This window comes from Coregonus clupeaformis, chromosome 24, assembly GCF_020615455.1.
Source record: "Coregonus clupeaformis isolate EN_2021a chromosome 24, ASM2061545v1, whole genome shotgun sequence".
Taxonomy (NCBI): Eukaryota; Metazoa; Chordata; class Actinopteri; order Salmoniformes; family Salmonidae; genus Coregonus; species Coregonus clupeaformis.
Window position 1 is genome coordinate 9176533 of NC_059215.1, and position 16628 is coordinate 9193160.

The 16628-nt window shown below is 45.2% G+C and overlaps 1 protein-coding gene across 4 annotated transcripts in view; it reads left to right on the forward strand.

Annotated features, from left to right (window-relative positions):
• The window catches only part of LOC121538500 (calmodulin-binding transcription activator 1-like), a 543809-nt gene that overhangs the window by 213003 nt on the left and 314178 nt on the right, over positions 1 to 16628 (forward strand). For all 4 annotated transcript variants that reach the window (XM_045207028.1, XM_045207029.1, XM_045207030.1 and 1 more), the window contains exon 4: positions 14545 to 14612. In XM_045207028.1, the coding sequence (XP_045062963.1) occupies positions 14545 to 14612 (68 nt within the window). The remainder of the gene's footprint in view (positions 1 to 14544; positions 14613 to 16628) is intronic.

Sequence of the window (16628 nt, forward strand, 5' to 3'; positions counted from 1 at the left end):
AAACCCTCTTTGCTGGCTGGCTAATTGGCCTGAGCAGCGTCTGTGTGTTCACCTGCCGTCTCTGGTGCTATTACTCTCGTCTTCTCTTCATGCCTTCTGTTTCTCTCCCTCCCTCTCTGGAGCGTAGCAGGCTGCTCTCTAGCTGTACAGGGTGGTGGAAACTCTTCATACCTTTTCACTAGTCATTTCAAGAAGACATCTTCTGCCCTTTACCTCTGCCTCCCTGTCTCCCTGTCTGTCTCCCTGTCTCCCTGTCTGTAGCGCCGTAGCTCTGGTCCTTAAATACCAAGAACATCCCTTACTTCTGTGTATCACATCCTCCTCCAAGCTGGAGTAACACATCTCCCTCCTGTCTCTCTCTGACCACATGTCTTTCTCCTTTCAGTACATTTGACTCTGTTGTGCTTTAAGACTGGTTGTGGAAGGTCACGAACTGAACAAGAGAAACGTTATACAGTAGCCAGTATCACTAGTCTATATCCAGAACACAGTGGGACTTTATTTTTGAACGGCTGCTGTGTACATGCACACACACACGCACACACACAAACACACACACAGACACACACACAGACACACACAGACATATACACAGACACACTGACACACACAGACATGTACACTCTCACCAAGTGACAGAAAGAACCCGTGGCTGAGCGGTCAAAGGGAGGCGCAATGTCACAGAGAGCCCAGTAGGTGGTTCTGGGGTGCGTCTCGGATTGGAACTTAGAAATTGGTTTCACGCTAGGGTGCTCTTGTCATTTGGCGGCGCTGAATAGTGGAATTCGGGGGATAATTCCGCCATTAATTGATTCTGGGGGGCTGAAATAAATAGGCTCTCAGACTTGCATGAGTATCGTCTCACCTCATTCTGGCATTTTTGGGGTGATTGGTAGACTCTCACATGGTCGCCTCCCACCATGGTGGCCTTGGAATGAAAGGCTGATGTCATGTGATTGATGTGGATAGTACTAGGGAGACCTTCTGGATTGCATTGTCCCATCATTGTGTGCATGACAGGTGGTCTTTGACCTTTTTTTTGCCTTGGGAAATCATTACAGGGTTTAACTTAATGCCTATATAGTACTATATTTCATCTGTCAGGAAAGAACTTCAATGATGTTGTAAAGTGCATAGTTAATTAGCTGGTAGATATCATAGTGAAAACATTAAAAAGGCACTGTTTATTGCTTGTATTGTACTTTTTTTCTACTGGATTTACAGCACATACAGCAGTATACCCTTCAAGAAGAATGTAAAGGTCATTGCATGAGTCTCTCAACAGTTTGGTCTATCACTGATACGTTTGAGTGAGAATCTGAGAGTTTGGCTTGGTTTTGATGAGTTAAGGAGGAGAGAAAAGTACAACGATGTGTAACAGACAGACTGACGTCTCGGACAGCGGTGGGGCTGGTGGGGAAGGTCGGCGTCATGGAGCCAGGCGAAGCGTAGCGTGGGCTCCGTCCAGCTCGGTTCTCCTCTGTTGGTGTGTCAGCGGGGGGACAGAGGTCCTGCTGTAGGGATGATGAAGAGGATGTGGTGTGGAACACCAGAGGTCACAGAGCCACGGGGGGGACAGAAAGTAAACCTGTCCGCCCCCTTGCAGAAAGACACACACTGAGAGAGACACACACAGTCCCGTCTACTAATGACGATCTCCTCCTCTCCTCTACGTCCTGGCCAAGGCTTCACTCCAACCCGCCCCGAAGTCTTCCTTCACACAACTTACAGCCACAGAGAGACAGGTGAAAGATTTGCTACAGAAGACCTGCCTCTCAAGGGTATATCAGTTGGCCAATAGAAAGACAGTATATCACACTAGATTGGTGTTCTTATTCTATTTTGTACTTATTTCTTTACTATGAGGTGGCCTTGTTGGTGATATACATCAGTTACCTTAACAGACCGCTGCACTAACCACTGGGTCATACTACAGTCTAATTGTGGGTGGATGACAGAGATTGATGCCTTTCATTTCAGTTACTTTATGTCCCTCTCTCATCACACATCCCTCTCACACCACCAGATCCATTCACATATAAAACTCCTCTCTCTCTCCTCTCTTCCATCCTCCCACTTTATCGCCTGCTTGATCGCCCTGCACTCTCTTTCTCCTCTCTGTTTCATTCTCTCCCTGCCTGGAAACCTCTCCTCCTCTTTGACTATCTTTCTCTTACACACACCCCCACACAGACACATGCATATGAAATGCACACATTCGCACAAACACACACGTACACACACTTAGCAGCAGGCAGGCGAGTCTCTTATGTTGTGGTACTCTGTTGGGCGAGAGGTGGGAGGCAGGCGGCGTGTGGAGGCTGACCATCGCGCTGCGCTGCTCTGCTCTGCTCTCTCAAGGCTAAATGATTACATCCTCTCAAAGAACAGTTTACATTTCCATCGGAGACGGAAGCCATGGCACCAAAGCCAAAACAATCTCGCTAAGTGCCAACTTCCTCTCTCCTGGTTGGCGTCCCCGCCTCCCTCCGTCTGCCTACCCGCCTGCTAGCCGCCTGAACCTCAGTGCCTCTCCTTTCCAGTGCCTCTCCACCATTATGTCTTGTTGTTGTTACACTGTAACACCCAGCCAGGGTAAACAAACAGATAAAATAACAGTGTAGTGTAGTGGCCATACATGATACATGCGATACAGGATACCTTACTGTACACTTCAGTGGCAAGTTCATCCTGGCGATGAGTCTCCATGGTAGGTTTTTGTATGGTTGACATGTTGGTACCCAGAACTGTGAGACGCCGGCTGTGGAGAAGGAGAGCATTGTGAGTAGTATAGAGCAGCAGCAGGAAGAGAGTTCCGTTAGGGGTGATATAACAGAGGCAGCAGCGTGGCGCCCCGCTCTGTCTGGGCATCCCTAAGAAGCCCCCGGCAGGTTGCAGCAGGTCTTAATGGGCAGGGTGGTGGAGTACAGGTTGCAGCAGGTCTTAATGGGCAGGGTGGTGGAGTACAGGTTGCAGCTGGTCTTAATGGGTCAGAGTGGTGGAGTACAGGTTGCAGCAGGTCTTAATTTGTCAGAGTGGTGGAGAACAGGTTGCAGCAGGTCTTAATGGGCAGTGTGGTGGAGTACAGGTTGCAGCAGGTCTTAATGGGCAGTGTGGTGGAGTACAGGTTGCAGCTGGTCTTAATGGGTCAGAGTGGTGGAGTACAGGTTGCAGCAGGTCTTAATGGGCAGGGTGGTGGAGTACAGGTTGCAGCAGGTCTTAATGGGCAGGGTGGTGGAGTACAGGTTGCAGCAGGTCTTAATGGGCAGGGTGGTGGAGTACAGGGCATTTTTAAACCCTGCTCAGGGACTCATAGAACAGCCTCAAACAGCCTCGCCCCACTCCAGCAGATGCCAAGTGCAGCTGTCAACACACACACTATTGTTACTCCTCTCTTTCTTTTTAGCTCCTAAAGAGAAAGACTTGCGTCCTCCGTACTATGCTGCATCCTATAGTAGCACTAATCCACCCCTCACTCTCTTTTAGGCAAGCTGAGGTAAATTTACTTGAACAAAGATTATAGATCTACATTTTATACAGTTGGATATTCACAGTAAAATACCTGTATGTTTTGCTTTATCGTTTTACCTTTTCATCTCTGTTTTTGATGATTTAATAATTTTACCTCATACTGCTTTAAACTGTAGAGCTGTGTACAGTGTTTCCCCTTGGATTTTTTCAGCAGCGGTGGTAAAGTTAGCTGGGGGTGGTAGTGGGCGTGGCCTATGGCGCTGTGTCCGACCAAGTTTATAAGCAAATTCATACTTTTGGTTGCTAAAGACGCGACCCAGTCGTTCGATGAGTTCTATATTTAAGGACATGACCCAGTTGTTAAGTTATCCCTTGCTTGCTAGCTAGCCAACTAGCTATGGCTTACACAGTCACAACCTCTGCAGTCAGCATAAAAGCAAAGTAGCTGCATTTGCGTTTGTTTAAGCTTTTTTCTATTGACATTCATTTGGATACATCCATAACAATGAGCTGATGATGTCCAATTTAGCCTGGCATAGTGCCTTCTCGTCATGACACTCGTCGACACTCTTCATTACAAGGAAATTACATTGCATATCAAACACTAGTCTAGAAGCTAGCTAAATAGTTTGTTGCTAGCAAACCTGTCAATATGACAACCAAATTCAAAAATAAAAAACAGCTGGTCAAACTATACATTTAATGTGGGAGGATTTAACAGCATAGTGCCACTTAGGGACCGGAGAAATTCATGTTCATCACTCATCACGTCATGTCATCAGAAGTTCCAAATAAATATGTCTCTGCAAAAACAAATCAATTGCTAGCTAGCTACGTTTTTCTTCATTGGACCTGCGTTTACAATGTATCGAATTACGGTTTGTGTGATTGTTGGTTTAGCTTTCTGTAACTTTGTAGCAAGTACGGTCTGCATGTGTAGGCACATATTGCATCATTATTTCAAGTTGTCCCGATATCTTTTCCAACTGTCCCGTTATCTGGTTTTAATGCCCATTCTAGAATGTCCTTCTAGCCAATCTGAAACTAGTATTTAACAATGCTGTGGTATAAAACAAAATCAGTGGGGGCCCTGCCATGACATTTTTTGAATTTTAGATTCTCCCTGTCTAGTTTTTATTTTGGTGATGTGTTAGTTCTCAAAGATGATATTTAAAAACTACTCTGAGTGTACAAAACATTAGGAACAGCCTCACTTCTTCGGAGCATTGACTCTATAAGGTGTCGAAGGCATTCCACAGGGATGTTGGCCCATGTTGACTCCAATGCATCCCACAGTTGTGTCAAGTTGGCTGGATGTCCTTTGGGTGGTGGACCATTCTTGATACATACGGGAAATTGTTGAGCGTGAAAAAGCTCAGCAGCGTTGCAGTTCTTGACACATTCAAACCGGTGCGCCTGGCACCTACTACCATACCCCGTTCAAAGGCACTTAAATATTTTGTCTTGCCCATTCACCCTCTGGATGGCACACATACACAATCTATGTCTCAGTTGTCTCAAGGCTTAAAAATCCTTCTTTAACCTGTCTCCTCCCCTTAATCTACACTTATTTAGGTGGATTTAACAAGTGACATCAATAAGGGATCATAGCTTTCACCTGGATTCACCTGGTCAGTCTATGTCATGGAAAGAGTAAGTTTATATAGCTTCATTATCTTTTCTACATACTTTATATCTGGTTTTAGTCATTTAAGTTTACACTGAAAAAGTTTTACCATCCCAAAAAGCAAAAGCATATTTTTTGGAGTGGCGGCAACGATTTAACCCCAAATTAATATAGGGGAAACACTGGTGTTTTATTCCAAGTCTACTAAACCTTTTCCAACTTAATAATATGATACATTTCTGTCACGATCGTCATAATGAGTGGACCAAGGCGCAGCGTGATACGAGTACATACTTTAATAGTACTTTTAATTACAACACAAAACAACAAAACGAAACGTGAAGTCCTCGGTCATGAACACTAACCAACACGGAACAAGATCCCACAAAACACAAGTGCACAACAGGCTGCCTAAGTATGGGTCCCAATCAGAGACAACAAGCAACAGCTGATTCTCGTTGCCTCTGATTGAGAACCACCCCGGCCAACCTAGAAAACACATGAACTAGAAACTGAACATAGAACACAAAACATAGACACTACACAAAGAAACGAACACCCTGGCTCAACATACAAGAGTCCCCAGAGCCAGGGCGTGACAATTTCCAGAGTTCTTCTCTCTAGTTAAAATGATCTACCTTGAATCAGTCATAGCCACGAGATCATATTGATGGTTTTGTGTTTGAAATATTGTTGGAAGTACATTATGAATTCATGAACAAAAAGACCCAAAATGATTCACCGTGGGGGCTGCACTCTGCAGGATTGAACGGATGTACACTTTTTAATCACCAGACCTTTACTCTCCTGCTGCTTTTCACACATTTGTCTTTGCTTTATTCCTCTCACTCTTTTTTGTTTATTCCCTATATTTTTTCTCTTTTGCTCTCCTCTTTCACTCCCCCTATCTCTCTCGCTCCCTACATGTCCCTGACTCCATCTCTCCTGTGTCTAATTGCATTTGAATTTGTCTTCCGGGATCCCTTGGTACTAGAGCAGCTCTCCACACCCCCCCACCTCCCTCCCTCCTCTCCTCCTCCTCTCCTCCTCCCCTCCCTCCTCTAATCCATTTGTGCCTGGCCCTGGCCAGCTAGATTTCATGGGCTGCCCTGGAGGAAATATCAGATGACCTGGCTCTCCACACAGAGCCTGGGTTCCTGTGGAGCTGGGTCGTCAGGGAGGCTCCACTCACCATATCTGTCTTCACCCCCCCACCCCTTTCCTCTCATGAAGCTTCCTGCTTTCAAGTGCAGGCCAAGGTCAAAGAGAAGCGCCGTCAGGCAGGATACATTCCGTCATTCCCCAGGCCTCAACTAAAGCATGGCCGGAGGCACTGTATTACTATATACCCTATCCTAACCTACGTTATGCACTATGATGATTCTCTAGTACCATTAACTGAGGCTGGTAATCAATACACTGTAGAACATAGTTTTTTAAAGTCAGAGCTTTTGATTTAAATAGCTTTTCATTAGTGCCATTATACTATAGACCTACACTACCAGACAAAAGTTTGGACACGCCTACTCATTCAAGGGTAATTTGTGGAATTTCTTTCCTTCTTAATGCGTTTGAGCCAATCACTTGTGTTGTGACAAGGTAGGAGGGGTATACAGAATATAGCCTTATTTGGTAAAAGACCAAGTCCATATTATGGCAAGAACAGCTCAAATAAGCAAAGAGAAACGACAGTTTCATTACTTTAAGACATGAAGGTCAGTCAATACGGAACATTTCAAGAACTTTGAAAGTTTCTTCAAGTGCAGTCTCAAAAACCATCAAGTGCTATGATGAAACTGACTCTCATGAGGACCACCACAGTAACGGAAGACCCAGAGTTACCTCTGCTGCAGAGGATAAGTTCATTAGAGTTACCAGCCTCAGAAATTGCAGCCCAAATAAAGGCTTCAAAGAGTTCAAGTCACAGACACATCTCAACATCAACTGTTCAGATGGGACTGTGTGAATCAGGCCTTCATGGTCAAATTGCTGCAAAGAAACCACTACTAAAGGACACCAATAATAAGAAGAGACCTGCTTGGGTCAAGAAACACGAGCAATGGACATTAGACAGGTGGAAATGTGTCCTTTGGTCTGGAGTCCAAATTTGAGATTTTGGTTCAAACCGCCGTGTCTTTGTGAGATGCGGTGTGGGTGAACGGATGATCTCCACATGTGTAGTTCCCACCGTAAAGCATGGAGGAGGAGGAGGTGTTATGGTGTGGGGGTGCTTTGCTGGTGACACTGTCTGTGATTTATTTAGAATTCAAGGCACACTTAACCAGCATGGCTACCACAGCATTCTGCAGCGATACGCCACCCATCTGGTTTGGGCTTAATGGGACTATCATTTGTTTTTCAACAGGACAATGACCCAACACACCTCCAGTCTGTGTAAGGGCTATTTTACCAAGAAGGAGAGTGATGCAGTGCTGCATCAGATGACCTGGCCTCCTCCATCCCCCGATCTCAACCCAATTGAGATGGTTTGGGATGAGTCGGACGGCAGAGTGAAGGAAAAGCAGCCAACAAGTGCTAAGCATATGTAGGAACTCCTTCAAGACTGTTGGAAAAGCATTCCAGGTGAAGCTGCTTGAGAGAATGCCAAGAGGGTGCAAAGCTGTCATCAAGGCAAAGGGTGGCTATTTGAAGAATCTCAAATATAATATATATTTGTTTAACACTTTTTTGTTTACTACATGGTTCCATATGTGTTATTTCATAGTTTTGATGTCTTCACTACTATTCTACAATGTAAAAAATTGTTAAAATAAAGTTAAACCCTTGAATGAGTAGGTGTGTCCAAACTTTTGACTAGTACTGTATGCTGAGCACTTGTCCCAAACCATCTCAATTGGGTTTTGGTCGTGTGATTGTGGAGGCCAGGTCATCTGATGCAGCACTCCATCACTCTCCTTCTTGGTAAAACTGTATATGAATGAAAAATATGATTAATTGGTAAAAGAGGGCGAGTAATTGTTGAACCTCAGGTTTTACATTTTAGTAGACGCTCTTATCCAGAGCAACTTACAGTTAGTTCGTTTTTTTCATACAAACCCATGTGTCTGTTATTCAAGGTCGTTTTTATTCGAGGTAGTTTAAAAAAAACGGAGATTAAACCATCACACAGTGAGACAAACCTTTGTATTCAAATGGTAGGGGTGTGTGCCTCAGAGACACGAGACCCCCTTGTCAGATCAAATGCTCCGTGGCACTTTGGGAGAGAGAGCCATTATGGATAGGGTTCAGAGACTGATGCGCCCTGAGATATTGCCAAAAGACTCCTATCTATCCCTTTTAATGAAACAGTGAGAGTTGTTTCAAGTGATCACTTCTGTCATTCCAAATGGGGGAGCGTTGATCCTCTCAACGCCTCTCTTCACACACATAAATCAAAGCTAACCTAGCCGGAGGAACAGAACAGCAACAAACAGCCAGGTGGCCAGCCAGGCGTGTAGCTAGCCAAGCCCCTAAGTCACCCAGGGACAGTGTTACTACCAGTCTCACAAAGAGCCCCATCAAACAGCTAACCAGTCTTTAACTAACTGACTTAATGAAGTGATGAAGTCTGTCTGATCAGCTTCACAAAGGAACTGCCCTCGCTCGACGCTTGTTCCCCAGACAGTCATTACTGCAGGGTCAAATGGTGTTTATTTTCTGAGGGGCTGCCATCTACCCCGCCTCCCTCTCTCTCTCGTTTGGGTGCCAGAAAATGAAATAGGGTGAATATGTTAGTGTCATCTCTCATTTCAAATAGGTAGACATTTCAAAGTGTGATTTTGTCTGGAGAAACCGTTGTAACTTCCACAGTGTGAAAATATAATTTGAAGAGAGGGAGGCATTGAATGGCAAAGCCAGACGTCTCAGAGTGAATCTCGTTTGGAGGTTTTCACCTCAACGTTTAGAAAAGCACGACACACTGATGAGACGGTGACTGTGTGAGTGCTAGGAGGGAGACGGGAAAGACAGAACAGAGATAGCTGGGTTAGAGTGTAGAGAAGGAAAGGAATGGCACCCTGTGAAGTGTTAAGTTAATCATTTGTCAAGCAGAGACAGGTCACAGTAATCAGCCTTTCTGATTGTAACAGGCTTATGGAGAAGAGGATGCACAAACAAACCCTTTCAAGGTCTCTAACATCTCCCATTAACTGTCATGTAGCTAGCGTACTATCTGTGCTCTCCGTACATATACGTGTCACGGCTTTGGAAAGAGACAAAAGAAACAAATGAGATGGCTGGGCTGCAGCAGTAAACAGTTGCATGTTGTTTTCTTTGCTAAATGAAAGGGCTCTTTGCATTCATTCCCTGTGTCAATTACAGAGGCTAGCTACTGATCATACTCTCTTTTAAAAGCTGGTCTGTTGATTGGTGCTGTTAACCGAGTTCTGCTGCGAGGGAGTTTAGTTTATCTTATGCTGAGCTAGACAAACAGCTAGATGTAGTAACACATGGACATACTATTGCTGTGTATTTCAGTCAGTTGAAGGTTGAAGTAGAGATGAGTGAACAAATGTGCCCTGCAGGGTTTGACCTGTGAGTCAGAGAGTGTGAGATGTCGTGTACTAGGTTTGACCTGGCTGTGAGTGGGAGAGAGAGTGAGGTAGAGACATGAGGTAGAGACATACTGTACATAGTATACTAAAAGGCTGGTGTGTGAATATTTCCCCTTGTGATGGAGTGCAGGCCAGAGGCAGTAAGGTCTGCTGATAGAGTCCAGAGCTCGTTGGCGGCTACTGGCTTGAATTTGATGCACCATCAGTTTGCCTTGCTCTCCGCTCCGCCTCACTCTGCTCTGTTCTGCCCACGAAGCGTGTGTAGTCAACCAGAAAGCAGCACTAGCCTCTCATTACGCCGCCCAAATAAACGTTGTCTCTTTGCAGCTGTTTAACGACCGCACGTTTGTTTTTGTTTGTTTTCTCGCCGTAAGATTATTGCACCTTTATGGTTGATCGGGGGCTTGGAGTAATCCCTGGCATCTGTTCAAAGAGAGGGGGATGATGGAGAGAGAGAGGCAGAGATAGAGAGAGAGAGCCTCCATCCACTCCTCTTTTATTTACCGGACCGACTGGGCCCACTATTTCATCTCCTGCTGCCCAGCCTGGCCGGCGGACTGTTAAGATGAGAGTGATGGAGATGGCTGAGGCAATAATAGGCACTGAGGTCACCGGAGGAGGATACACCTGCTATTTATTCCTCCCAAAATGAACACTCCTCCCAACAGCATCTGCCTCTTTTAGGAGGGAGGGAGGGAAATTAATCTAGTAGTCACCCTTTTATTGTAATTTATTTCGTAATATATGCAGGAAAGTCACTCTTTTGTTAGTTGTGGTGCCGCACAAAACACAGGTCTAGTTTTATCCACCCCTTGTGCACTGTAGTCTTTCTCCTAAACTTTTGCTTAGGAGACAGGTGCTAGTTATGTGAATATTCCACTCAGATACTGTATTTACTTAGCCACAACAGTGTAGTCTTGGTTGGCACAGTAAATGGAACGTCCTCTCTGTTCTTCTTGTTCTCCATATGCTTCTAGTCTCAGGGGCCTGAATGTCCATATTTGGCTCAGTAACTCCAAAAAGCTTTACACCACTGTAGGTTGATATTTCTCTTCATGTTATTGTACCTTTTTCCTAATTCAACCCTAAGCTACTTGCTGGAGTGAAGAGAGAACAGCTCTAGCCCCCACCTTGTCATGCTGTGGCCATGGCTTCCCCCCCTCCAGTCATTATGGCAGGGGGACAGGAAGTTAATCAACGCTTTATTATCTCCCAGCCTGCACCTGGAGGCCATGTCATGCTACCCCGCTCCCCAGCGGGACCCCTGCCAGCCTGGGATCCCTCCTCACCCTGGCTCCTTCCTCACCCTGGTTCCCCCAGCAGCCCCTTGGGCAGGCTCAGCCAGGATCAGGCTCTGGTGGTGGTGGTGCCTGCCAGGACACATTCATCATGACACAGGACCAGGAGGAGGCTGCTTTTCAGCTCCTAGCCATAGATGTTTACCACACTGGGCACAGTGTGTGTGTGTGTGTGTGTGTGTGTACTCTCTCTGACACTGTGAGTTTATTCTGTATGTGAATGGGGATTTATTCAGCCGATTGTATCTCTTGTTGCTGCGATTTCCGTTGTTGCTTCTCTTATTATTGTTGACATTACTGCCCCCTGTGGACAGGACAAGTAACAGCACACATGAAGGGACATTGTGTAAATGTAGCCCATATACACATAAAGGTTTGTTCACACACCAACGTGAACACACACACCACACGGAGACACACACATCCCTAGATATTGAAAGATGATATTATTGTAGGAGATGACACCAGGTCTCTCCTCCATGCCTCCTCATCTAGCGCTCTGTCTGTCTGTCTTTCTGTCTGAGTAGCTGACAAATGCTCTGGCTAAGGGATGAATTGCTGGCTGTCACTGGTAATCATGAGGTTGTCTGGCAGCATCAAAAGTGCTACCCATTAGTTTGGTGTGAAAATGGGTGGGTAGCCTGGCCTGCTCTGCCTTTATTCTCTGACCTACACAGGAGCCACTGTGATCACTAGTATCTCAATTATTTACACTGAACAAAAATATAAACGCAACATGCAACAATTTCAAAGATTTTACTGAGTTACAGTTCATATAAGGAAATCAGTCAATTTAAATAAATTCATTAGGCCCTAATCTATGGATTTCACATGACTGGGAATACAGATGTTGGTCATAGATACCTTTTTTTTAAAAGGTAGGGGCGTGGATCAGAAAACCAGTCAGTATCTGGTGTGACCACCATTTGCCGAGTGCAGCGCGACACATCTCCTTCGCATAGAGTTGATCAGGCTGTTGATTGTGGCCTGTGGAATGTTGTCCCACTCCTCTTCATTGGCTGTGCGAAGTTGCTGGATATTGGCGGGAACTGGAACACTCTGTCGTACACGCCGATCCAGAGCATCCCAAACATGCTCAATTAATAACCTGTCTGGTGAGTATGCAGGCCATGGAAGAACTGGGGCATTTTCAGCTTCCAGGAATTGTGTACAGATCCTTGCGACATGGAGCCGTGCATTATCATGCTGTGCATTCAAATTGCCATCGATAAAATGCAATTGTAACGTTGTTCGTAGCTTATGCCTGCCCATACCATAACCCCACCGCCACCATGGGGCACTCTGACATCAGCAAACCGTTGACATCACCAAACCGCTCATCAACATGACGCCATACACACTGTCTACCATCTGTCCGGCACAGTTGAAACCGGGTTTCATCTGTGAAGAGCACACTTCTCCAGCGTGCCAGTGGCCATCGAATGTGAGCATTTGCCCACTGAAGCCGAACTGCAGTCAGGTCAAGACCCTGGTGAGGACAACGAGCACGCAGATGAGCTTCCCTGACATGGTTTCTGACAGTTTGTGCTTAAATTTTTCGGTTAGCTGGTCTCAGACGATCCCTCAGGTGAAGAAGCCGGATGTGGAGGTCCTGGGCTGGCGTGGTTAAACGTGGTCTGCGGTTGTGAGGCCGGTTGGACGTACTGGCAAATTCTTTAAAACAACGTTGGTAGAGAAATTAACATTAAATTATCTGGCAACAGCTCTGGTGATCATTCCTGCAGTCAGCATGCCAATTGCACGCTCCCCCAAAACGTGAGACATCTGTGGCATTTTGTTGTGTGACAAAACTTTACATTTTAGAATGGCCTTTTATTGTCCCCAGCACAAGGTTCGCCTGTGTAATGATCATGCTGTTTAATCAGGTTCTTGATATGCCACACCTGTCAGGTGGATGGATTATCTTGGCAGAGGAGAAATGCTCACTAACAGGGATGTAAATACATTTGTCCGTTGAACATTTCAGGGATCTTTTATTTCAGCTCATGAAACATGGGACCAACACTTTACATGCTGCGTTTATATTTTTGTTCAGTATACATCTATCTATAGTAGCTATAGCATCTCCTTTACTGCACATGTATAGGACTGTAGAGGACTATAGCATCTCCTTTACTGCACATGTATAGGACTGTAGAGGACTATAGCATCTCCTTTACTGCACATGTATAGGACTGTAGAGGACTATAGCATCTCCTTTACTGCACATGTATAGGACTGTAGAGGACTATAGCGTCTCCTTTACTGCACATGTATAGGACTGTAGAGGACTATAGCATCTCCTTTACTGCACATGTATAGGACTGTAGAGGACTATAGCGTCTCCTTTACTGCACATGTATAGGACTGTAGAGGACTATAGCGTCTCCTTTACTGCACATGTATAGGACTGTAGAGGACTATAGCGTCTCCTTTACTGCACATGTATAGGACTGTAGAGGACTATAGCATCTCCTTTACTGCACATGTATAGGACTGTAGAGGACTATAGCATCTCCTTTACTGCACATGTATAGGACTGTAGAGGACTATAGCATCTCCTTTACTGCACATGTATAGGACTGTAGAGGACTTTATAGCATCCACATACTAGTTAGCCTAGTTCCAGTACATGACAATGTACTATGTGAGTGGTGTGTGCTGATTATTCCTTGGTTAAAGAGTGGATGGCTACATAGATGCGTGTCAAGGGCAGATCAAAGGGGTTTGGGGGGAGGATTGGACAAAAAATTGTTTAAAGCCGCTCTCTGAATGTGAAATGCTGGAGACGTCATTCTTTGTGAGAAGCACATTGAAGTCTTCTGAGGAGAGGCTGATCAAAAACCTGTTTAACTAAGATAGTCTCAAATATGATCTGACCTCTGCTGCTATGTGCTGCATCTCTTGTCTCTGTCTGTCTACTGTGTGCTACTTTACCCAATCTCCATTTACCTGGCTGGTCCTATAGGAGCATCGGGCCTACAGTATCCCTCTCTGTGCTCCCTTTGTGTTTGTGCTGTGTGTTCTCCTGTCTGAAGATCAATGAACCGTGGACTCCACAATGTATTAGCAACACTAGCTCCAGGTGACTAAAGATGACATATCTAAGCCTTTCTTTCTTTCTCTCTCCCTCCCTCTCTTCTCCCTCCCTTTCTTCTCCCTCCCTCTCTTCTCCCTCCCTCTCTTCTCCCTCTCTCTCTTCTCCCTCTCTTCTCCCTCCCTCTCTTCTCCCTCTCTCTCTTCTCCCTCTCTCTCTTCTCCCTCCCTCTCTTCTCCCTCCCTCTCTTCTCCATTTCTTCTCCCTCCCTCTCTTCTCCCTCCCTCTCTTCTCCCTCCCTCTCTTCTCCCTCTCTCTCTTTTCCCTTTCTTCTCCCTCCCTCTCTTCTCCCTCCCTTTCTTCTCCCTCCCTCTCTTCTCCCTCCCTTTCTTCTCCCTCCCTCTCTTCTCCCTCCCTTTCTCTCTCCCTCCCTCTCTTCTCCCTCCCTCTCTTCTCCCTCCCTTTCTTCTCCCTCCCTCTCTTCTCCCTCCCTTTCTCTCTCCCTCCCTCTCTTCTCCCTCCCTCTCTCCCTCCCTCCCTCTCTCTTCTCTCTCACAGGAAATCGCAGCTTACTTGATAACGTTTGAAAAGCATGAGGAATGGCTAACGACGTCCCCTAAAACAAGGTAAGTGAGACGTCGATGTCTTCCAAGAAATGCCCACAAATAACATCTCTTCACAGAAAAAGCCATATTTCTGGCTTTTGCTGGTTACCAGGAATCCCTACTGAACCCATTAGAAAACCACCCCCCTCAGGTTGAGAGTTGGATAGATGTTTAATATTACAAGCTGCCTGATGGCAGTTTGGAAAACTTTGCACCTTTCAGAAGCTATTTGAGCAAGACGATGGAATATTAATGTTGACTAATAATTGCCTTTTAGCGGGCCAATTAACACAACATGCACTCCTCTGGTCTCTGCTGTGAATGTGATGCTAATGTGTTGGTATCTGTCTGCACATTCACACACTTTCCAATAGAATGAAGTGGGGTTGATTTGAGGGCTTTTTCTGCATGAGCCAGGAGAGAGAGGGCGGAATGCGGATATGAATGTCAATAAGAAGTAACTTTTGGAAATTGAAAAATTATGGCAGTGATAATATCTATTATAAGTAGCATATGCCAAATAAGAAAACTCCTACAGTTGAAGTCAGAAGTTTACATACAAAGGTTGGAATCATTAAAACTCGTTTTTCAACCACTCCACAAATGTCTTGTTATAATAATAATATAATGCCATTTAGCAGACGCTTTTATCCAAAGCGACTTACAGTCACGTGTGCATACATTTTTACATATGGGTGGTCCCGGGGATCGAACCCACTACCCTGGCATTACAAGCACCATGCTCTACCAATTGAGCTACAGAGGACAGAGTTTGTTAACAAACTATAGTTTTGGTAAGTCAGTTAGGACATCTACTTTGTGCATGACACAAGTCATTTTTCCAACAATTATTTACAGACAGATTATTTCACGTATAATTCACTGTGTCACAATTACAGTGGGTCAGAAGTTTACATACACTAAGTTGACTGTGCCTTTAAACAGCTTGGAAAATTCCAGAAAATGATGTCATGGCTTTAGAAGCTTCTGATAGGCTAATTGACATCATTTCAGTCAATTGGAGGTGTACCTGTGGATGTATTTCTAGGCCTACCTTCAAACTCAGTGCCTCTTTGCTTGATATCATGGGAAAATCAAAAGAAATCAGCCAAGACCTCAGAAAAATATTGTAGACCTCCACAAGTCTGGTTCATCCTTGGGAGCAATTTCCAAGCGCCTGAAGGTACCACTGTCATCTGTACAAACAATAGAAACACCATGGGACCACGCAGCCGTCATACCGCTCAGGAAGGAGACACGTTCTGTCTCCTAGAAATGAACGTACTTTGGTGCGAAAAGTGCAAATCAATCCCAGAACAACAGCAAAGGACCTTGTGAAGATGCTGGAGGAAACAGGTACAAAAGTATCTATATCCACAGTAAAACAAGTCCTATATCGACATAACCTGAAAGGCCGCTCAGCAAGGAAGAAGCAACTGCTCCAAAACCGCCATAAAAAAGCCAGAATACGGTTTGCAACTGCACATGGGGACAAAGATTGTACTTTTTGGAGAAATGTCCTCTGGTCTGATGAAACAAAAATATAACTGTTTGGCCATAATGACCATCGTTATGTTTGGAGGAAAAAGGGGGTAATAGCAAGCCAAAGAACACCATTCCAACCGTGAAGCACGGGGGTGGCAGCATCATGCTGCAGGAGGGACTGGTGCACTTCACAAAATAGATGGCATCATGAGGAAGGAAAATGATGTGGATATATTGAAGCAACATCTCAAGACATCAGTCAGGAAGTTAAAGCTTCGCAAATGGGTCTTCCAAATGGACAATGACCCCAACCATACTTCCAAAGTTGTGGCAAAATGGCTTCAGGACAACAAAGTCAAGGTATTGGAGTGGCCATCATAAAGCCCTGACCTCAATCCTGTAGAAAATGTGTGGGCAGAAATGAAAAAGCATGTGCGAGCAAGGAGGCCTACAAACCTGACTCAGTTACACCAGCTCTGTCAGGACGAGAAGGCCAAAATTCACCCAACTTATTGTGGGAAGCTTGTGGAAGGCTACCCGAAACGTTTGACC